Source organism: Rhincodon typus, chromosome 2 (assembly GCF_021869965.1).
Source record: "Rhincodon typus isolate 14 chromosome 2, sRhiTyp1.1, whole genome shotgun sequence".
In the NCBI taxonomy this organism is placed as follows: domain Eukaryota; kingdom Metazoa; phylum Chordata; class Chondrichthyes; order Orectolobiformes; family Rhincodontidae; genus Rhincodon; species Rhincodon typus.
The window spans coordinates 141,573,962-141,598,968 of record NC_063333.1 but is presented as its reverse complement, the minus strand read 5'-3'; the positions used below and the strand labels follow the sequence as shown (position 1 = coordinate 141,598,968).

The window sequence follows — 25,007 nt, the reverse complement described above, 5'->3', positions numbered from 1 at the left end:
CCACCCTTACCAACCCCTTAAATTCCTGCTTTTGGAACAAAACCAGCCTGATTCCAGGTTCAAACTGAGACCAATTCTGGACAAGGCCTTATACCTACAATTCAATGTCTGACCTGAAATGTCACCTTTTTGTATATTCCTATTGCTCTGCCTGTTTGTTTGGAAAGTTAGGCAGACACTGATGAAATCTTTGAATTATCTCAGGGCAGTGACTTGAAATTGATTTAAGATGCAAATTCTAGAATCTATCAAAACTTGCATCTCCTTTCTGACAGAGTTCTCCATACACTTCTTCTGCAATTTCCAGAATGCAGGAATGTATGAATGATTAAAGATTCAACAGGAGGCAGTCAGTGAGCCATTTTAGGTTTGTTCACTCCACTCGCACCAGTTGTATGATCTTTTGATCTCTCTCTGCCTGTAAACTGTCTGTGTGCTATCCTCTCACTGCACCTGACGAAAGGGCTGCTCTCCTACCGCTTGTGATTTCAAACCTGTTTAACTATAACCTGGTGTTGTGATTTTTGACTTTGATTACCCCCATTTGGAACAGTATCCGTCTAGGCAGTCCCAACAGCCACAGCTGCCTCCACCCTAACCCAACTTACACTTAACACTCATCTTCCACTCACTCAACCTTTTACCCACCACTTTATCCTAACCCCTCACCCACTTAACCCCTTGCCCACCTGAATTATTCACCCACCTGTCACTGTACACCCTTACTTACCTTTCACACTTGCCTTATTTCAGTAGGTGTGAAAGTGGCTTCTTGACCTTTAAACCTGGAAAACCACAGGAATTGTCATGGAAAAGAAGTATTGTTTCAATGTTGATCCATTTTGCTGTAAGTTACATGGATTCATGGCCTGGCAGCCTCTGTAGAAAAATCAGAGCTAACGTTGTGAATCTGGTGACCCTTCCTCAGAACTTATGGTAGCGAGGAAAATGTCGGTTTATATACAGAGGATAGGGTGGGGGGAAAGGGTAAGGACTAAACAAGACTTGGGGATAGAGCCCAAAGAGAAGAATGGTTGGACAAATATCACACTGCTATTACACACTACCTAGTGTTAGTCACCAACAGTCCCCATTAACAGCTATTCACCCTCCTAGCCAGATCATTATCAACTCCTTTGTCTGTACAACTGTTCTTCTCTCTCTTTGGGCTCTAACACCACCTATCATTTACTCCTTACCCCCTCTCCACTTTATGTCTTCTGCATATAAAATGACATTTTACCTTGCTACCATCAGTTCCAATCTGCAATGCTAACTCTGATTTTTCTTCACAGATTCTGCCACACCTGCTGAGCTTTTCCAGCAACTTCTGTTTTTGTTCCTGACTTACAGCATCCACGGTTCTTTTTAGTATTCTCATTTGGATTCATGGCCTGGAGTAGATTACTTCAGCTGGAAAGATTCCTGGCCCAGAAGTTGGCAGACAACTCCTCTGAAGGTAAGATCTGGGCCATTTAGTTTACTTTGTTATTCAGTCCCAATTTCCACACAAACATGAGAATCGTTTGGAGATTTGCATGATTATCTTCCATTTTGCAGAACTACAAGGTAGGGGGATGTTTCAGATATAACAGGGTAATGCACAGGTTTGTGCTTACTATTTAAATTAATTTGTTGGCTATGAGAGAGTGTGTGTGTGAGAGAGAGAGAGAGAAACACAGAAATTAAATTCGATTCTTCACCATTAGGAGCCTTCAATGATCAAACCTTTTTCTCTTCTCAGTTACCAGATGAGTGCCTCAATTAGAGTACCTGAGCTGTCACAAGATGGAGCATAACAGGCATCAGGGGTAGACATGTCTTCAAATGTTTTGCTTGAATTGTTGATGGATGCTTGCGCCCAGAAACATTACACAGTGCAGAGAGAACACCACCTATTAGATAAATAATTTGAGTTGTTAATGAGCTCAGCTCCATGAATGAAATGATTGATAATAAATGGAAGCTATTTTAGCAATCTGATAAATTAGTAAAGTCATCAGAGGTCTTCAAGGGTCAATACTGATCTGAAATTGTGAAGCAAACCTACAAAATTATAAATCATTCTGGTATCCAAATAGAGTTAATGACATACACTGCTGGCCATATTTCACATTTCAACTTATTTAAAGATAGAAAAACAGCCACCAGAATAACTTTGGGGATGAAGTATTTGGACTATGAGAAGTAGATATGATCCAAATTGGGCATATTCTCACTGAAAAAGACTGACAAGTAATCAGACTTTTGTTTTTAAGAATCTAAATGAACTAAATATGTAGAACATTATAATAAGTTTCACCATATCTAGAACATTAGAACCAGAGGATGTGTTCTGAAATTGAAAGGAGGCGAGTGTGGAAGATTCAAATCTGCACATAGTCCCTGGGTTGAGAATGGGTTCTGATCTAGATTCTTTCGCAAGTTGGTTTGTACACAAGTCCAAACACAATGCAGGGCAATGAAAAGCAATTGCTCATAAGTAGGGGAAATGTTTGTATGTCGAGACTTTTAAATTACAACCACTTAAAAGGAAGCATGTTTGCAAGTCGGATGCCTGTAAATCAGGGTCCCCTTGTAATCTAAAACACCATTTATAACATCAAGAAATCTCAGTGCTTTATAGTTAATTAAGTATTCTTGTAATCACTGTTATAGCATTGGAAATGCAGCAGCCAATTTGTATACAGCAAGCTCCAATAAACAGCAATTAGAAAATGACCAGATAATGTTTGTGATGTTGATTTGAGGTAAAAGTATTTGCCAAGACACTGGACAATTTCCCCTGCTTAATTTCATTAGGAGTTTCTGCCTTTGCTAGGTCTACAGACTTTCCTGCAGCATGTTTCACAATTCTGCCACACTCTCCCTGATGAATCAGATGCCTCAAATAATAGAAAGAAAATATTGTGGAAATCTGAAATAAAAACAAAGAGTAGCGGAAAAACTCAGAAGGTCTGGCAGCAGCTATGCAGAGAGAAACAGATTTAATATCTTCTTCAGAACCACAGACACTGCCATAGATAATGTTGCCCTGTTAGGTCAAGGTATTTCCTTTCTGGGTGATGCATTCAGTTACAGTAGATAGGATAATGACTCATTTGATTGTAATTCCTGAACTTATACTGTGATAACATTGCATTTCACTGGCATTTAAATTTCTTCCTACTCCTCTCCCTCTAAGTAGCATTGATATAATCTAATTTCTGAATGACAATCAATTGTGCAAGGGAAATGGTTGGAGAATGAAGCATGCGCATTGTCCCAGATCTGGTGGAAACTACTGGATGCCTTGCAGAACCATTCCAGAGAGAAACTCCAACACTTTGGTCCACTGTTGAACAGTTGGGAAACCAATCATTCACCATGAAATTTGCTGTTGATCTCATTAAACAACTTCAGATTTTTGACAAAGGCTAAACTGAAAATGATAGCAGGGATATGTAAATATGACTTGTGACCAACCTAAGGGAGGAATTTGACTGAAGATGCTTTTGTGACTTTATAAATAAATTCAGATCTGAATTTATCATGGCTGGCTTGCTACCTGTGCCATTTTTGCATCCAAAACTGGATAAAATGTGTCCATCCCTTTTTGTTCTATTGCACCTGCCAGATGCGCTGCAGCGCAAAGATAGAGGAGCATTATCCTAATAAAATGCTTGCATCAGTCCTAATGAAAAAACAAAAACAGAAATTCCTGGAAAATCTCAGCAGGTCTGGCAGCAACTGTGAAGAGAAATCAAAGATAACATTTCGGGTCCAGTGACCCATCTTCAGAAACTGATGGTAGCTAGGAAAAAGTTTTTTCTTAATGCAGAAGATAGGATGGGGGGAGGGGGTATGGAGTAAATAATAGGGGGAGTTAGAACCCAAAGAGACAGAAAAACAGTTGGACAAGAGAGTGGATAATGCAAGCCAAGGAGAATGATTATCTGTTAATGTAGACTCTAGGGGCTAACAGGGAGTAGTGTGTAATAGGAGACGATATGATAACAAGGCTTGGTAAGTGCAGGTTGGAGTAAGGACAAGGGAGAACGTGCCTTAAGCCCTAAAACTGTTGGACTCCATATTCAGACCAGTTTCCAAGAAGAAAATAAGGTGCTGTTCTTCCAGCTTGCGCAGAGCTTCACCAGAGCACTGCAGCAAACCTGAGACAAAGATGCTAGCCAGCAAACAAGGTGGTGTGATGAAGTAGCAGGCAACGAGAAGCTCAGGGTCTATTTTTTTTGTGAACAGAAAGAAGGTGTTCTGTGAAGTGGTCACTCTGTCTATGCTTTGTTTTCCCAAAGTACAGGAAACCACATGGTGAGCAACAAATGCTCTAGACTACATTTAGTGAAGAGCAAATAAAGCACTGCTTCATCTGGAAGATACGTTTGGACCCTTGGATACTGAGGAGGGAGGTAGTAGGGGGCCAGGTGTTATACCTTCTGTGGTTGCAGGAGAAGGTACCGTGGGCTATGGGGGTTGTTGGGAGTGAAGGTATAGTGGATCAGGATGTCCCAGAGGGAACAGTCCTTGCAGAAGGCTGACGAGTGAGGGAGGGGAATATGTGTCTGGTGGTAGAATCCCACTAGAGGTTGCAGAAATAGCAGTTAATGACCTTCTGGATGTGGATCCTGTTGGGATGGTAGGTGAGGACAAGGGGGATCCTATCGCTGTTGTCGGAGGGAAGAGAGGGGGTGAGGGCTGAAATGTGGGAGATAGGCCGGACTTGGCTGAGGGTCCTGTCAATTACAGTTCTGGGGAACGCTTGGCAGAGGAAGAACATGGACATTTCGCAGACCCTCTTGTCAAAGTTGCCATCATTGGAACAGATGCAATAGAGTCAACGGAATTGGGAGAATGGAATAGAGTTTTTACAGGAACTAGGATGTGAAGATGTATAGTCAAGGTGACTCTAGGAGTCAGTTAGTTTGTAGTGGATATTAGTGGCCAGCCCATCTCCAGAAATGGAAACAGATGTCAGGGAAGGGAAGGAAGAGTCAGAAATGGAGGCGAAGGTGAGACAGAGGTGAAAATTCGAACTAAAATTGATAAACTTTTCCAATTCCGGACAGGAGAGGAAAACGGCACCAATCATATCATCAATATACCAGAGGAAGAGTTGTAAGTGGGGGCCGGAATAGGTCAGAAGGAAAGAAAGTTCCATGTACCCCACAAATAAATTTTAAAACTGCGACCCACGTAGGTATCCGTGGCCACCCCTTTAACCTGAAGAAAGTGAGAAGAGTTAAGAGTTGTTCAGAGTGAGGACGAGCTCAGCCAGACAGAGCGAGTTGGTGGATGGGAATGTTCAGACCTTTTTTCTAGGAAGAAGCAGAGACCCCGGAGACCATCCTGATGGGGGTGAACACGTAAAAGGATCACATGTCCATGGTAAAGAGGAGACAACTGGAGCCTGAAAACTGGAAAATCGGAAACTGACATGAAGAGCCACAGGAATCGCAAAAGTAATTGGGAAGGGACTGGACAAGGGAGACAAAAACTGAGACGGGATAGGAAGAGAGGTTCTGTGGGACAGGAACAGGCAGAAAGAATGGTCTGCCTGGGCAGTCCTATTTGTGAATTTTGGGAAGGAGGTAGAAGCGAGCTGTGCAGGGGTGGGAGACTGAGCTTGGAAGCAATAGTGAGTAGATCACCAGATGAAATGAGGTTAGTGACCATTGTGGACATGGTAGCCTGATGTTCCATGACAGGGTCATGGTCCGGGGGAGATAGGAGGTATCTGCGAGCTGGCGTTCAGCATCTGCAATGTAGAAGTCAGTCCGCCAGACAACAACAGCACCACCCTTGTCAGCAAGCTTAATTATAAAGTCAGGTTGGATCTGAGAGCACGGAGTGCAATCAGTTCATGGGAAGATTGGTTGGAATGGGTGGGGGTGGTGGGTGGGGGTGGGGTGGCAGAGAAATATAGGTGACCAACGTTATGTCGACAGTTCTTGATGAAGTTTAGAGGGAGTGGTCCTGGCGGAGGGAGAGTGTTGGAGAGGACTCTTGTCCTAAGAAGTGGGCTTGGACGTGAAGGCGACAGAAGAAAGGTTCAGTGTTCAACAAACTGACTCCCACAGTTACCTTGAATATACATCTTCATACCCTACTTCTTATAAAGACTCTATTCCATTCTCCTAGTTTCTCCATTTCCGTTGTATGTGTTCTGATGATGCTAACTTCTACAAGGGTGCTGCCAAAATGTCCACTTTCTTAGTACCATCGTTGACATGGCCCTCAGCTGGTCTGTTCCTTCTCCCGAACTTCAGCCCTCAGCCCCTCTTCTTTCCCACAACAGTGATAGGGTCCCCTCTGTCCTCACATAGCCATCCAAACAGCATCCTCATCCAGAGAATCATTAGCTGCCATTTTCACCACCTCTAGTGGGATGCCACGACTTGACACACACTCCCCTCTCCTCCCTTGTCAGTCTTCTGCAAGGACCATTCCCTCCGTGACATCCTGGTCCACTGCTCCTTCATTCCCAAAACACCCTACAGCACCTTTCCCTGCAACCACAGAAGGTGTAACACCTGCCTGTTTACTTTCTCCCTCCTCGGTATCCAACAGCCCAAACTCATCTTCCAGGTCAAGAGGCGCTTTGCCTGCACTTCATTCAATCAAGTCTATTGTATTCACTGCTCACAATGTGGTTTCCTGTACAATGGGGAAACAAAGCGTAGACTGGGTGACCGCTTCGCAGAACACCTTCATTTTGCTTGCAAAAAAAAAAAGACCCTGAGCTTCCAGATGCCTGCCAACTCAATATACCACCTTGTTCCCTGGCCAACATCTCTGTCTCAGCAAAACCTGAAAGAACTGTGGATGCTGTCAGAAACAAAACAGAAGTTGCTGGAAAATCCCAACAGATCTGGCAGCACTGGCAAAGGAAGGGTCACCGAGTCTGAAACATTAACTCTGATATTTCCTTCACCGATGCTGGCAAACCTGCTGAGCTTTTCCAGCAACTTCTGTTTTGTTATCTCTGTTTGGCCTTGCTGCAGTGCACTAACGAAGGTCAGTGCCAAAGGGTTGAGACACCTTCTCCCTTGTCCTTAGCCCAACTCCCACATACCAGGCTTTGTTATCACATGGTCTCCTATTACACACTACCCATTGTTAGCCCCTGTATTCATTCTCCTCGTGATCCTACTCCTGTGATCATCTGTTCTTCTCTTTCTTTGGGCTATACCTTCACCCATTGTTTATTTCTTATTCCCACTACCCCTACCTCCCATCATATCTTCTGCATAAAAAACAACTTTGTCCAAGCTATGATCAGTTCTGAAGAAGGGTCACTGGACCCGAAACGTTAACTCTGATTTCTCGTCCCAGGTGCTGCCAGACCTGCTGAGATTTTCCAGCAATTTCTGTTTCTGATTTCCAGCATCCACAGTTCTTTCAAGTTTTCATTTAGTCCTAATGAAGAGTTGTATCAAATTAGAAACTCATTTTACCCTCCACAGATGTTACCATATCTGCTGAGTTTGTTCAGCATTTTCTGTTTTTATTTCAGATTTCCAGCATCCACAGTACTTTGCTTTTATTTTAAATTACTAGGAGCTAATGAGTTATCAATTTCAATCAAAAGCATAATTTATCGCAACTATCATAACCATCACCTTAGTGATGGATTTATTCTTTTTTATTTGTCAACAGACTACTTAATCCATCTAGTGTGAAAACTGTTAATGCAGCGATAGATGTTTAATCATGTTTAGTGAATGGATGCACTCATGCTAGCAAAGGTGTGAAATAGATCGGGCATGACTGTGCCAGTTGGAATTTGGGTCATAAATTTTCAGATCAACTGTTAAAAGCCCAAGTCCGTCAGAGTTGAGAAGCATAACAGCTGTGTGATCTAACTCTGTTTGGGCACTTGTAGAACAGCTGAGTGTCCCATCTGATTGAATGCTACGATGTTGCAGTCAGGGAACAAGACAGTCAGCTGTGACATTCAACTCTGTTTTGTTCCTGACTCTGTGATCTCCTAGCATTTCAATCTCTTGGTATTTCAATCAGTTGTGAGACTCAACTGTTCTAATGACATTCAAACAAATTTGGTCCCACAGCTAGCTGTTCTGTTCCTGATTGCAATGTCCTGGCATTTCAATTAGCAGCAAAATTCAATTGTTATGCCTAGAGAATTTGCTTAGGATGAGGTATACTGGTGGTAAGTCTGTTCCGCACTGAGTTCCTCAATGGATCCTATGCCTGTCAACATAAGGTAATTTAAATTAATAGAAAAACCTTCCTATGGAGCCAAGAGAAGGAGTACTCTGCCGATTCTACAGTCACCAAGAATGCATCTCTCCTGTTCCCTGCTATAACCCTCCCCACCACCTGCCTGCCAACTAGACAAGATAAGTGATTCAGCATTCAGCATCTTCAGGGATATAGGCCAAAAGCAGGTATGTGGAATTTGGTCACAAATCAGCCATGATCTCATTAAACAGTGGAACATGTTCAAAAGACTGAATGGCCTACTCCTGTTCCTATGTCTAAAGAGGGCAAACATGTACCCACAGTACAGGCATTGTTTTCAATCATACCTTAGGAACCTTTATCCAGGATTGCTCCCAAATAATAACATCCCCTCAGAATACCTAGCAAATCCCGGTAATCCTCAAATACTTATTAACCTCATCGATGGCAATGACCGTGGCTCCCCAATGCATTGCTTTCAAAAAAGTCTCATTTTCGTGAATAATTCTCACCACATTCTCTTCCATTCTATCCTTCAATCCCACTTCCTTCTGGCACTCTCTGCTGTTTGAACCCTTTTTGCTCTGCATTTCCCCCTTTGATGATATAGCTTTCAGTTATTATGCATCTGCTGTCTGCGATTCACTTTCTAAGCTGCTTCACTTTTCTTCACTCTTCTTCCACCTTCAAATAAAGCAACATCAACCAGAAAATCCACCAACTTCTTGAACTCTTCTTCTAACTCTGATTCAGTATCCACAACCTGTGCTGCAGTTTAATAAAATATGTCAATATGCAATCTGAGCAAATAAATATTGTTGAGGTAGTTTGAAGAAAAGAACAATAACTAGAGACCCAGTAATGCTGAATTATCAAAATAATACCGTTTAGCAATCCCAAACTAAAGTTTTAACAATAGAATTTGCAACTGTTCAGACAAACTGAATGCACACTTGATTGCTTGTGTATGGCTGTCCTTACGCTCTGAATAGGATTCAAGTTCCACATACAAATGAAAAGGCCATTACCCAAAGAGGAATAAAACATTTGTACAGAGTTTTTTTTAAGATCTTGGCATCACACAAACCCATAGGTTACCAACAGCCCTGCTGCGTCAAAGACTTCAGTCTGGTATTTCAAGGATGTGGCAGCATAAATATCAAGTTAGTGCAGGGGAACGAAACAGACAAAAATAGGAAGTTCCAGAATCTCCAAGTGAAAGACAATCAAGAGGCGGGCCAAGAGGAAATAACATACAAGGGTTGAGCAGATATCTTTAAAGATTAACAAAGCGTATGTCAACAATTGATGACTTGTTCACCTTTCATATGAAATTGAATTAAGAAAAAATAACTGAGAACAAAATTGGAAAACTCAAGGACTTTATTCTGAAGGCAGCTTGGAACTCAAGTGCACAAGCACTTGCTGCCTCAAGCTGTCAGATCATTAGAATATTTCACATTGCTGCCTGGCAGCTAGCATCATTACAGGAAGGTGCTGAATAAAGGCCAAGTTTTGCTGTGCCAATAATATTAGAGTGGGCAGGATATAAGATAAATTTGCCATTGCTAATGGGAGCTGTACCCAAATGGAGCAGGTTGGAGATAGGGTTAACAACAATGTTGTGCTGATTCTCTAATTCTTGCTGCTTTTGAGTTTGGTTCCCAGCTGGGGAAGATCAATCCACTCATCCACTAAGAGGGTAAACAAATCTACATGCAACAGGAGCTGTTGATGCCACTCAGATATCTTCAAGTTTATTTTACTTTCTTTCATACTACTCCTACTTCCATTGAAAAAGTTCTTTTTTCAGTCCCCAGTGTGCTGATTACCCTTGGCAGTGCCAAGAGTTATAGTTCACCATCTGCTTTGAGAAAATGGAGGCCATGTACACACTGGCACAGGAATAATCTCTAAACACTAATAGGAAATGAACTTGTTGCCCAACTTGAATTTTTTTAACTTTCATTTTTGTATTGCTGGAATCACCTCCCAAGGTATTAGTTGTTAAGACCACATAAAGCACATGCAATAGCAGCAAGCTATCAGCTCAGAACAGGCATTTATGTCTGGAAAAGATTTCCAAGATTGTTTCATCCCATGCAATGATAGTCCCAGATATTGTTTGTATAACTAGGAATTCCAGAGAACAGTATGTACAATCCCAAGCTTCAACTTTCCAGCTAAACACTAATCAGCAATTAAATAACATTGAGGATAAATCCCATTCGACATCCCTACTCAAGGACTCTCCCTTAATCACTCCATACCTCTTAGCCAGCATTCCAGAACCCTAGAAGAAACTAAATAGTAGGATTAATCTGATCTAGAAACTCGTCAGAGCCACAAACAGAGTAAATGTTCAGATCCTCTGCACAGCACCACTCACCCTGGTGAAACTCTCATTAGAATAGTCTAGTTTCATAATTGGTAGAAAGAATAATCACATTCAACTTCATCTAAGTAACATGTGGGGGAGTGAATCAAGTAGTTAACAACTTTCTCACAAATACATGATGACATAAATAGCTCGTAAGTCATCTCTACTCTCAGTTCCAATGCAAATCACCCTAAAAGAATTATGGGGCATGGGAATGGTAAAATGGGATTTAAAGAACAATAATATACCTTCCAAACAGCAGGTGGATCAAGAAAGTGAGCATCTGAAATAAACCTGAATGCCCTCTTTTATGACAGACTCAAATGAAGATATTTTCTAAACAACCTGCTTACAGATGTTAATGCACACCTCTGGAGAAGGTGGCACTTGAACCCAGGCCTCCTGGTTCAGAAGAGGGATACAACCTCTGCACCATAAGTCCCAGAGCCTCAATGAATGGGAAATTAGAAAATGAGAAACTTATACATTGACCCTTGAGTCAATTTAGCCTGCAGGATAGGGAAGGGAAAGAACGTACAGCCTCTGTACTGAAAACAAGTGCTAGAGATCACAGTGGGTCAGACAGCATCCATGGAGAGAGAGCAAGCTAACGTTTCCAGTCTAGATGACTCTTCATCCGCAGTAATTTGCTCATATCGCCTCTGTACTTTGCTGCAGAGCAAAATGGAGAAATGGGGCATTTCAGGGAATCAGACGAACATATTCTGAAGTGTTGCAGTCTGAGAAAGGATATTTTATATTCACAATTTAACTGCTCAGACCTTTAGCAATAAGATCATTGGATAGGACTACTAACAAGGATATTCAAGTCAGGATTGCTCCATACTTCATCAAACTATGTTAATGCCAATAAATCTATTTACAGAATCTCAGAATTGTTACAGTGCAAATGGAGGCCATTCAACCTATCATGCCTGCACTGTTTCACTCTAGTGCCAAACTCTTGCCTTTTCCCCCGCACATCTTTTCTATCCTAATAATCATCCAATGCCTCTTGAACACCTGAATTAAACGTGTCTCCAGGCAGTACACTGCATATCCTAACTACTCTTTGTGTGAAAAAGGATTTTTTCTCACATTGCCCTTTCTTCATTTGCACATCACTTTAAATCTATGCCCTCTTGTTCTTTGTTTAAAGAACAGCATAGCACAGGAACAGGCCCTTTGACCTACCAAGCCTGCACTGATACATGACGCCTTTCTAAACTAAAAAACTTTTGCTTCTATGCAGTCTGTATCCCTCTATTCCCTGTTGATGCCTCTTAAACATTGCTATTGTATCTTCTACTGCCTCTTCGAGCAATGCATTCCAGGCACATACCACCCTCTAGATAAAAATTTGCCTCTTGCAGCTCACAGAATTCCAACAGAGTGGAAGCAGGCCATTCGGTCCATTGAGTCCACAACAACCCTCCGAACAGCATCGCATCCAGACTCACCCTATACTTATCCACCTAGCCTTCATGTCACTGGACACTATGGGCAATTTAGTACGGCCAATTCACCTAACCTGCACATCTTTGGACTATGGGGGGAAACCACAGCACCCAGAGAAAACCCACGCAAATACAGGGGAGAATGTGCAAACTCCACACAGACAGTCACCCAAGGCTGGAATTGAACCCAAGTCCCTGATGCTGTGAGGTGGCAGTACTAACCGCTGTGCCACCGTGTCACCCCAAGCTCATCTGTGACCTATCCGCCCACTCCAACAACTTGCCAACGCCCTTTTGGAGCACCACACTGTCCTCCTCATAGTTTACAACTTGTCCAAGTTTAGTGCCACCTGCAACCTTTGAAATTGTCACAGTCGCACACAAGATCCAGATTATTAACATTTATCAGGAATAGCAATGGTCCCAATGTCAACCTCTGGGAAGCTCCACCACAAACCTTCCTTCAGCCTGTAAAATATCAATTGAGCATAATTCTCTGTTTCCTATAACTCAGCTTATTTTGTATCCACATTACTACTGTCCCTTTTATACCATAATATATAATTTCCCTCACAAGGCTGTGTGCCATTATTAGAGTAGACTCAAAATGGAAAATAAAACTCATAAATACTAATTAAAGAAATATTTAATATTATTTTCTAAGTTATAAGCAGGCTTGGCCAGGGACTGACATTAATTTTGTAATGTGACAAGGAGTAGAAGAAAAAAAGAGAAAAATACACTTATCAGCAAGCGTGGGGCAGAATCTTACCCGACTGTAATAGTAAATAAAGCCAGACTAATTAAAATACTGCAAAACCAGTAATAGCACGAAGCAACAAACTGTTTCTATAGAAAACAAAAACCGAAAGAACTGCAGATGCTTAAGATTAGAAACAAAAACAGAAATTGCTGGAAAATCTCATTAGTTCTGAAGAAGGGTCACTAGACCCGAAATGTTAACTCTGCTTTCTCTCACAGATGCTGCCAGACCTGCTGAGTTTTTCCAGCAATTTCTGTTTTCAATTCTATCGTATTTTTATATCTCTTGTGACTGTTCATTTTATTTTTAAAGTGATTAAAAAAACTATACAGTTTAGTTTAATAAATATTCCTTTGCATTGCTTTCCTGGAGAAAATTTCCATTTGTGTTCCACATATTCTGAAGTAATTCAGCAGCTTTCATCCCAATGTTTGTTCGAAGAACAATTTTTAGTGCAAATGGATCATCTGTTTCCAAATTTGGACAAAATTCTAACTGCAGTGTCAACAACTAAGTAAGACCAACCCTCATTTGAAAAATTACCCCAGTAATCAAACCTTTGAAGTCTGAATTTTCTTGCCCGGAATGGACACTGATATTTGGGGTACTTCTGGCTTTGCAGACCTGCCTGGGAAGTTGGAATTCCACTGTGGTAGTGCAGTTTACTGGGAATGAGATTGGGTCACTCTGGAATGAATGAGAAGGATGCTGCGTACAGAGGCGTTCTGCGCAGATGATGTACCCTGGGGCTCCAGTGCTGCACCAAACTTTATAAAGGAATAAAACATAAAACAGCCCTTATCCCTAACACACTTCACACAGGCTACCAATGTATGCCATCTCATGAGCTCCATGACAACCTATGCCCTGTACACATTCTTATGGCCATTTCCCACCCAATGCCAATTCAAGCCAACCCTTGATTGTATGCAGACTTGATCAGGGAGCTTAAAGTGAAGGAGCCCCCTCGACAGCAGTCACCATAACATGGTAAAACTCACCCTGCAGTTTGAGAGAAGCTCAAATCAGATGTAACGGTATTACAATTGAGTAAAGGTAACTCCAAAAGACATGATGTAGGAGCTGGCCAGTGTTGACCGGAAGGGAAATCCAGCAGGGAATACGATGGAGCAGCAATGGTAGGAGTCTCTGGTGGTAATTCAGGAGGCGTAATAGAAATCCATTCCAAGGAAGTAGAAATACACTAAGTGGGGGGATGAGACAAGGGAAGTCAGGCATAGTATCAAAGTAAAGAAAAAGCATACAATGAGGATTAACAGTGAAGATTAGAGGGAAACTAGAAGATTGGGAAGCTTTTCAAAACCAGCAGAGGATAACTGAAAAAGCAATAACGTGGGGAGAAGATGAAATATATGGGTAAACTAGCTAGTAATATAAAAGAAGAATGTGAGAGCTTTTTTAGATATATAAAAGGTAAGAGAGAGGGAGGAATGGTCATTGTACTGCTGGAAAATGAGGCTGGAGAAATAGTAACAAGGATCAAATAAATGGTGGAGGAATTGATCATTGTATTTTGGATCAGTCTTCACTGTAGAAGATACCCATAGCATACCAGAACTTCAAGAGAGTCAGGGGAAAAGGTAAGTGTAGTGGCCATTACTAAGGAGATGGTGCTGGGGAAGTTGAAGGGTCTGAAGGTGGATAAATAATCTGAACCAATGGATTACACCTGAACTTTCTGAAGGAGATAGCTGAGGATATTGTGGAGCCAGTAATGGTGATCTTTCAGGAATCACTTGATTCAGGAAGAGTTCCAGAGGACTGGCAAGTAGCAAACATAACACCCCTGTTTAAGAAGGCAGAGGCAGAAACGGGAAATGATAGGCTGGTTAGCCTGTCACGGGTTATCAGTGATATTTTAGAGTTCATTATTAAAGATCAGATTGTGGAGTATTTGGAAGTGTATGGTAAAATAGGGCTGAATCAGCACAGCTTCATCAAGGAAAGGTCATGCCTGACAAATCTGTCAGAATTCTTTGAGGAACTAACAAGCAAGTTAGATGAAAGAGAGCAGGTCGATATGACCTATTTGGATTTCCAGAAGGCCTTTGACAAGGCGCCGCATGGAAGGTTGGTAAATAAGATAATAGCCCATGGCGTTAGGGGCAAGGTACTGGCTGGGTAGAGAACTGGCTGACTGACAGAAGGTGGACAGTGGAAATAAGGGGGTCTTTTTCAGATGGCAGCCAGTGACTAGTGGAGTTCAGCAGGGTTACTGTTTGGACCACAATTATTCACGTTATACATTAACAATCTAGACGAAGGAACTGAGGTCATTGTTGCTAAGTTTTCAGATGGCACAAAGATAGTTGGAAGGACAGGTAGTGTTGAGGAGGCAGGGAGGCTGTAGAAGGATTTAGACAGGCTAGGAGAGTAGACAAAGAAGTGGCAGATGGAATACAATGTGGGAAAGTGTAAGGTTATGCACATTGGTAGAAAGAAGAGAGGCCGAGTCTATTTTCTAATTGGGGAAAGGTTTCGGGAACCTGAAGCACAAAGGAACTTGGGAGTCCTAGTTTAGGATTCTCTTAAAGTTAACATGCAGGTTCAGTTGACAGTTAGGAAGACAAATACAATGTTTTTTTAAATTCATTCACAGGATGTGAGCATCGCTGGCTCAAGCAGCATTTATTGCCCATCCTGAGGGCAGTTAAGAGTCAGTCACATTGCTATGGGTCTGGAGTCACATGTAGACCAGGTAAGGATGACAGTTTCCTTCCCTAAAGGACGTTAGGGAAGGTTTCAGATCATAATAGATCATAAAGATTTTTCCAACAATCAACGACTTTTCACGATCATCATTATACTCTTAATTCCAGATTTTCAGTGAATTCAAATCCATCTGTCATGGCAGGATTTGAACCCAGGTTCCAGAATGTTGCCTGGGTTGCTGGTTTAATAGTATAGTGATGATACCTCATGGCATTGCCTCCCCTTTAATGTTCACATTCATTTCAAATGGGCAGGTACAGTTACAACATTTAAAAGACATTTGGACAGGTTCATGAATAGGAAAGGTTTAGAGAGGTATGGGCCAAACACAGGCAAGTTGGACTAGTTTAGTTTGGGAAACTTGGTTGGCATGGACGAGTTGGACCAAAGGGTCTGTTTCCATGCTGTATGACTCTATAATTTTATGGTTAAAATACAAGAACAGGGATGTACTGAGCTGTATCAGGCTCTGGTCAGACTGCATTTAGAATACTGTGAGCAGTTCTGGGACCCTCATCTAAGTAAGAATGTGTTGGCCTTGGAGGAGGTTTACCAAAATGATCCCAGAGATGGAGGACTTGTCATATGAGGACCAGTTGAGGATCGTGGGTCTGTACTCACTGGAGTTGAGAAATATGACAGGGGAATATCATTGAAACTTAACTGAATACTGAGAGGCTTTGATAGAGTTGATGTGGAAAAGATGTTTCCACTAGTAGGAGAGACAAGGGTGCAGCCTTAGTGTGAAGGGACGATCCGTTAGAACTAAGACGAGGAGGAATTTCTTCAGCTCGAGAGTGGTGAATCTGTGGAACTCATTGCTGCAGAAAGCTGTGGATATCAAATCATTGAGTGCAATTAAGACAGAGATAGACAGGTTCTTGATTAGTAAAGCGATCAAGGGCTATGGGGATAAGGCAGGCGAATACAGTTGAGTAAGATATCAGCCATGATCGAATGGCGGAGCCGACTCAGTGGGCCAATTGGCCTAATTCTCCTCCTATATCTTATGGTCTTATGTTATCTTACCTCTCCAAAAGGGAATCTTGGTCAGCGAATCAAACTCACAAAGTTCAGACCAGGTTTAATCAACATCATGTTTTTGCACTCCTACCTCACCAAAATCACACATGACTGGAGGCAGCTGCTGATTTATACGAGTAACTATCTTCCGGAAATGCGCACCTCCTGTCCTGAATCCATTTCTGCCTCCGCAAATATAGTAGGCGGCATGCTTGGGGTCAGGACTTTCTCTTTTGGACAATTTATGCCATTTTTTCAAAAACCGAGAAGCTCTACATTGTTTTAAAAATCCATGCTTGAATATCAGAAAAAAAATTGTGAGACCACACTTTAAATGTCAAGTAGAGTTTCCATGTAGAGATAACATTTTGATGGCACTCTGCCATGTTTGGAGCTGTCAATTTGAATCTCTGGATTCTAGCCTTTTGATTTACTTCCATTTTCACAGCACAGATTTTTTAACCAAATAATTGAGCTATACCGTGATCAGGTGTAATTAAGATCAAAGATAAACAACATCCAATTTTTTAGCAGAGTTACTTTGCGATTGACATCTTCAAATATCAATGCTGTACTATTTCAGATGTAGAAGAGTTAAAAGTTGAGATATGCCTTCTGTAACCAGCCCATGGTCATCAAAACATCTGTACACACTAAAACGCTACACATCATTGCGATGATACACTTTACGATCTGCACAGTTAATCTTAAATTTATTCTCATGTTTCAGAAATTTACACCCCATTTAACCGAGGAAACTTTTGAATGAAGTTATTACTGGAAACCAGATGATGCAGGCAATTCCAAAAGAAACTCTTACAATCTTGGGGATTTAAAGTAGAATCACAAACATTCTTTTCCTTACCACTTAATGAAGGAGAATATTCCAACTCCACTTGAACAATCATTATCGGTGCAAGTACATTGACAACCCCAAATGAGCCAAACCAGAGACTGCAAATTATACCGCATCCGAAATGCACATTACCTCAGTGTTCACAACATATCATCAATTCTAATGTACCAAGATATTCTCTATAAGTAAATAATTAGATTTATTAAGCTAACTAAACTAACAGTCCAAAATGGACCACAGGCATCTCTCTTAGTTAGAGTAACAAGTGGTTAAGTATAGCTTGAATGGTACTCAGAAGTACTTTTATTTCACAAATTGTGCAATGATTTCATAACAAATTCGAAATGTTTTTGTTTTGAAACAAACGACTTGAAACAAATGACTTGAAATTGGTTTGTACTGGAGGCCAAACCAGGTATAGGAAATGATCCCTACTCTGGAACTTTAGGCCTGATAGATCTGGGAGGAGTATTCCATTGCACACAAATTCAGTTATGTATATTATGTATACTTTCTTCTTAATAAAGTTTTTTTTGTGGAAAATTTCAACAGTCCCTTTAAGGAGCTATGGTCAGGTTCCATGTAGACCATATTCTCCTGAACCTATGCACTGAAAATTGTCCAGGTTTTGCTAATACAGTAAATCATTTCGTGATGTTTAAACTCTGTTAACGTTAGATTAATGTCAGTCTTCAGGAAGTGTACAAGTGTGCAACAAAGCAGTATAGAACCAATGTCATGCCTTTAAGTTAAAAAAAGCATCTTTGTAGATAGTTAAAACCAGTACACTTCCAATCAAAGATGAATAAAAGGCATTGTTATGGCCATCTGAACCATGTATCTTTGAAAATAATTCAGTGAACTTTAAAAAATATTTGAAGATACTGCACTATACTAAACTATAACCTATTCTATGCCATATTTATTTTGGAATGTAAAGCTGTTTAAGTAAGTTTAATACAAGCTTTTACTTGACTTGCATCTCCTTCAGACTACCGGGTTTCTGTTGATGTCTCAAGTGTCAGGATATCTGCTGTAATGCAAACAACTTGGCATTCTTGTTAATGGAGGTAGACACCCCATTACAATAACAATTCTACATAAACTGCACAAAATGTAGAGTCAGAATATGGTTAGTAAGCTACTCTTCTGCACATTTCATACATTATTTGTTCAACTTACCTATAATTCCTGGCAGCTCCTGGACAATATGACAGATTAACAGATCCAGGCATTTAGACAGGTATTCATTGCTGTTTTGCTGCTCCTTTCCCTGTGTGGCTTTTCTGCTGTCTCTTTCAATATACATCACTAACCTGCAGTTAACAAAAGAGAGTCAATTAGTACCAATGACAAATATTGAAATATGTTAGCTTTGAAAGATTTCTCATGATAATCCCTATTTTCTAACTCTACACATAGTCAATCCTCTCTTTTGGTCATCTAACCCATAAATTTATCTTACAACACACATGCTATATAATTTCCTAGCAATCATAGAGTCAAAGAGATGTACAGCACAGAAACAGACCCTTTGGTCCAACTCATCCATGCTGACCAGATATCCTAAATAAATCTAGTCCTGTTTGCCAGCATTTGGCCCATATCCCTCTAAACCCTTCCTATTCATATACCTATCCTGATGCCTTTTAAATTCTGCAATTGTACCAACCTCCAACATTTCCTCTGGCAGCTCATGCCATACACACACCACCCTCTGCATGAAAATGTTGCCCCTTAGGTCCCTTTTAAATCTTTTCCCTCTCACTTTAAACCTATGCCCTCTAGCTTTGGACTCCCCTACCCTGGGGAAAAGACTTTGTCTATTTACCCTATCCATGCCCCTCATGATTTTATAAACCTCTATAAGGTCACCCCTCAGTCTCCGACACTCCAGGGAAAATAGCCCCAGTCTATTCAGCTCTTTCTGTACAGCAAACCCTCGGACACTGGCAACATCCTTGTAAATCTTTTCTGAACCCTTTCAAGTTTCACAACATCCTTCCTATAGCAGGGAGACCAGAATTGCACACAGTATTCCAAAAGTGGCCTAACCAATGTCCTGTACATCCACAACCTTGACCTCCCAACTCTTATACTCAATGCATTGACCAATAAAGGCAAGTATACCAAACACCTTCTTCACTGTCCTATCTACCGGTGACTATACTTTCAAGGAACTCTGAACATGCACTCCAAAGTCTCTTTGCTCAGCAACATTGCCCAGGACCTTACCGTTAAGTGTATACATTCAACTGCACATAACATACAAACATAATATTTTCACCATGAATATGATCACAAATAAATATATATGTACTAACTACACAAAAATAGTTGCATTAATAAATGTAATTTTAAATTAAGATCAAAATTCAAATTACAATTTTAAATTATAAAGCACCACCCCCACCAAACTTTAGCTAATGTTCCATTTACATGGCAGGATTACTTGAAGAGAATATTCTGAAATATGGCCTAAAGCTACCAATGCTGTAGAAATCCAACAGATGTTTAGTTTCTGTTAATGTCCTCAATATAATCTGCCACAATCTGATTTATGATTATATCCCGTCAAGGTAATATTGATTTGGAAGCATCTACATAGAACTGATCTTTATCCACCTGTGCAATATCCTTGAATTTTATGCTGTCATTTGACATCTTTGTAATCTTGACAAAGCAGTTTTGGACAAAGCTACAGAACATTACCAATAAAATGTTTAATGTTAATGCTGCAAATTTCTCTTATCTAGGTGGCAAGGATTGAACACTAGAGCATAATCTTCATTCACTTCCAGGCTTTTATTCACAAAGACACACATTGCGTTTACAGCACTCTACATTTCCAAGCAAAATCTGTCATTCAGCCTGCTTCCATATGAAAGCACAGATGAGCCACCAATTAATGCTGACCACCTGAATACAATGGATATGATTAACACAGTGTCCCTGCCTCTGAATCAAGAGACCTGAATTCAAGCCCCACCTGCTCTGGAATGTGTAATAACATCTCTGAATAGGTTGATTAGAAAATATTCCCCCTATTTCTGAACTGGAAGATTGGATTCAAGTCCCCCTGTAAGATGTGATGTCAGGCATGTCATAATATGCCCAAATAGGCTGGTTTAAAAGTTTATGATTAACAACTGAACTTATGGAGTGCATAGCAATGTTCAGTCTCATCTCAAATTGTTCATATTTGTGAGGAAGAGAATGTTAAAATGATCAACTGTGAATACATTACTTTTCAAATGCACATCATCTGTTCCATGTACAATTGAAGATAGTTAGAAATTTGACTCAAATGTTTGTTTTTCACGAACTATAAGCTGTTAAGGCAAGTTGTGGCTGGAAGCTAGATGCCTCAAAATTCATAAGCTATGATGTGGGGGAGGGTTGTTGCCAAATTTTGATAACCATCTTATTTGTAAAGTAATAGTGACGGGCAGCGGAGGCCTCGAGAAAGGGTATCAGGTTGTTGCAGAGACAGCAGGTTGGAAGATAAGATGAGATATGACAGGGAATGTACTGGGAAGTGCAATAGCCTTGCAGAATTAGGATCAGGTTTTTTTTTCTTCATATAAACTATCAGCTGGGAGGAGGAGGAAAACATAGGAGGAAGCAATTCCACAGTAACATTACTTAGTTAGATCTTAAGAAATGGCATTATGAGATTTATAGCACATGGATCACATGGAAAAATACAATTCTGAATGACTAGATATCAAGGAACTTACTCTGTTGTATGCTAGCAAAATTCCTGGATGTTACAGAGGGCTCATTAAAACTAACTTTTACTATCCCTGACAAAGTTATGCTAATCTAGCATACTTTAAATGCATATTGATAGTCGATAATTCATAATCAGATTCCATTCATTCTCATTTTTTTGATTTATATTGACAACAGCAATGAAAACACTATCTTCCTCCATAAATGTGTTATAGTTTATAAGTAACAATAAAGATAAAGATAATGTTTTCCACAATATAAGATTTTCATAAAATTATAGTCGGGACAAATAAATCAAAAACTGGCACAACGTAACCTCTCTCGTGCGAAAACAAATTGTAGGGAAACACCAGCTGTCTAGAAATCTTTTGAGCAACTTGCGAACTCTAAATTATAGCGCTTTGGTGCAGAAATATAGAAGATCGAGTATCTGGACGAGTAAAATAATTGTTATTATTGTTTATAGTGCTTTGTAACTGTTTTATGATTCAGGCAAATAGTTACTGCAGCAATTCTGCACCACTGGTGACCACTGTTGGTATTGCAGGCATGAGAGGAGTCATTGGACCCAAAATGTAAACTCTGATTTTTCTTCACAGTTGCTGCCAGACCTGCTGAGCTTTTCAAGCGACTTCTGATTTTGTTTCTGATTTACAGCATCCACAGTTCTTTCAGTTTCAATCACATTATAACTTGGGTATTAACAAAGGTGATAATTAGAAACTGTTCCTCTCTTTTTCGTTCAAAATGTAACTTCTTTTCTTTGAAAAAACAATCAAAACTCAAATTTAGATATGGTGTGTCTAGCTCACTGTAAACATAATGTGCTTTCTGAAGTTTATGGAGCATTAGTCTATCTCTTGTAAAGTTGCACATGGTAAATCAAGATCAAGTACAGAGCTAGAGTTTTAAATCTAAGACAGATAAAGTTTTGTTAAGCAAAGGCATTAAAGGATATGGGCCAAAGGCAGGTGTATTAAGTTGGCCACAGAGAAGCCATGATCTCATTAAATAGTGAAACAGGTTTGAAGAGCTACATGCCTACTCCTTTTCCTATATTCCTAATATGAGAGACAAGTTGTACAAAAGCAGAGGTGTTGGAACAGAGGCAGGCAACAACCAAGTGTTTCAGCCTCGGGACGTTAAGTAAAAGTATAAAAAGTCAAATCATTATGTTTTAAAAAGATACTCAAAAAAAACTGAAGCAATATCTTATTTACTTCAGTCTATATTACAGATAATGTTACAAGAAAGACCTCAGACAATAGAAACAGGATCAAGTATCGGTTGTTCTTGGTTGAGCTTGCTTCACCATTCAGTAGGATCATGGTTGATCCATTATTCCTCCTATTTACATTCCTGCCCTTTCCCCTTAACTGTTGATTGCCCTATCAAGAAACTATCTATCTTGGCCTCCAACATATAGAAGGACTCTGGAACTCTGCTGCAGAGACTGTAGGGGCAAAATGGAGAGAAGAAATTCCTCCTCATCTCAGTCTTAAATTGGCAACCCTTTAGTCTGAGATTAAATCCTCTGGTCTTAGATGCTCCCATGAGGGGAAACATCCTCTCAGCATTTGCCCTGTCTAGCCCCTTAAGAATCTTGAACAAAAACAAAGTTGCTGGAAAAGCTCAGCAGGTCTGGCAGCATCTGTGAAGGAAAAAACAGAGTTAACGTTTCGGGTCCATTGACCCTTCCTCAGAAATGATGGTGGCTGGGAAAACGTCAGTTTATATGCAGAAAAAAAGGGGAGGGGAATGGGGTAGGGAGTAAATAATAGAATAGAGCCTAAAGAGAGACAAGAGCAGTTGGACAGGCCAAAGGTTGATAACGATCAGGCTGAGAGGGTGAATAGTTGTTAATGGGGACTATTAGTGACTAATAACAGGTGGTGTGTAATGGCAGGCTATGTGGTAACAAAGCCTGCTGTGTTGGGTAGAGGGCTGGGACGTGGGAGAGTTTAGGTCCTAAAATTATTGAACTCGATATTCAGTCCAGGGGGCTGCAGGGTCCCCAAGCAGAAAATGAGGTCTTGTTCTTCCAGCTTGCGTTGAGCTTCGCTGGAACACTGCAGCAAGCCAGAGACAGAGAAGTTAGCCAGGGAACAGGGTGGTGCGTTAAAGTGGCAGGCAACAGGTAGTTCAGGGTCTTTTTTGTGAGCAGAACACAGATGTTTTGTGAAGCAGTCACCCAGTCTATGCTTCATTTCCCCAATGTAGAGGAGACCAGATTGTGAGAAGCGAATGCAGTAGACTAGATTCTGAGAAGTGCAGGTGAAATGTTGCTTCACCTGGAAAGTATGTTTGGGCCCTTGGATACTGGGGAGGGAGGAGGTAAATGGGCAGGTGTTGCACCTTTGCCAGTTACAGGGGAAGGTGCTGTAGGGCTGTGGGGGGTGTTGGGGGTGAAGGAAGTGTGGACCAGGGTGTCCCAGAGGAAATGATCCCTGCGGAAGGCGGACAAGGGGGGTTGGGGGAGGAATATGTGTCTGCTGGTGGCATCTTGCTGGAGGTGGCGGAAATGGTGTCTGACGATCTTCTGGATGTTGATGCTGGTGGGATGGTAGGTAAGTACAAGCGGAACCCTATCGCTGTTGCAGGAAGGAAGAGAAGGGGTGAGGGCGGACATGTGGGAGATGGGTTGTTCCTGTCGACAACAGAGCTGGGGAATCCTCAGTTGAGGAAGAAGGTGGACATTTCAGAGGCTCCCTTGTCGAAGGTGGCCTCATCTGAACATATGCGACAGAGACAGAGGAACTGAATGAATGGGATGGAGTCTTTACAGGAAGTGGGATGTGAGGTTGTATAATCCAGGTCCTTAAGAATCCCAGCTGTTTCCATGAGATCACCTCTCATTCTTCTAAATTCCTAAGAGTAGAAGGAATGAGAAGAGTTCAATGCCTATGAAGGCAGCCCATCGCTGTTATAAATTTGTTTTTTGTGGGACATACTTGGTTCCTTTTCTGGGGTCATGAGAATATTTAATGAGAAGAGTGAAAAGAGTGTGCTTGAGTTTTCAAAACTTTTTTGATTAGTTGCTGGCTGATGACTGTGACATACTGATGAAGCAGTATACACAGTGTTCCCATGGAAACACTGGCTATTATTCCATGTTCTATCAAGATCACAAATGTGAGTCTGACAAAATGTTTACAAATAGATAGAGTCTAAACACGCCTCATGGATTCTTCTTCATTATTCATGCTTCTCTTCTGTTGATAACACAGCAATTTAAAACACTTACTTCATCAACAACAGAAAATCAAAATTTCAATATTTCCTCATTATTAGAAACTATGGAAAAGGATTTGATAGAACAAAAATACTGGTAATACTTTTGGAATTGTTACAAATTTTGGGTTTTATCATTCTCTTCATTCACATTCAGTGAGACTTAACTTTTTAGAAACTTGATGTATGCAGTGATAATATCACAGATAAATTCATGTATCATTTCTTAAATTTACATAACATTATCCATACCATCCATATTGTTCTCAACATTTCCACTGTAATTAATTTAGAAAAAGTCACTTCAATCCTGCCAATATCACTGCAATATAACAAAGTGTGGAGCTGGAGAAACACAGCAGGCCAGGCAGCATCAGAGGAGCAGGAAAGCTGATGTTTTGAGTCGGGACCCTTCTTCAGAAATGGGAGAGGGGGAAGGGAACTCTGAAATAAATAGAGAGGAGGGGTGGGGCTGGGGAAGGTAGGTGGGATGGTGATAGATGAGTGCAGGTCGGCAGTGGTGGGGATTGGTCAATGAGGTGGGAGGAGCGGATAAGTGGGAGAGAAGATGGACAGGTTGTGTCAGGTCAAGGAGGTGGGGATGAGAAGGAGGGTTGGTCATGGGATGAG

At 40.9% G+C, this 25,007-nt stretch overlaps 1 protein-coding gene across 7 annotated transcripts in view; it reads right to left on the bottom strand.

Moving 5' to 3' along the window:
* Positions 1 to 25,007, bottom strand: part of ulk4 (unc-51 like kinase 4) — a 428,124-nt gene that overhangs the window by 272,879 nt on the left and 130,238 nt on the right. For all 7 annotated transcript variants that reach the window (XR_007263863.1, XR_007263865.1, XM_048606245.1 and 4 more), the window contains 2 exons: positions 18,594 to 18,727; positions 1,774 to 1,895 (listed from right to left, as the gene is read on the bottom strand). Coding sequence is in view for 5 of the 7 variants with exons in the window: in XM_048606245.1 (XP_048462202.1) it covers positions 1,774 to 1,895; positions 18,594 to 18,727 (256 nt within the window). In the remaining 2 variants the exon portion in view is untranslated. The remainder of the gene's footprint in view (positions 1 to 1,773; positions 1,896 to 18,593; positions 18,728 to 25,007) is intronic.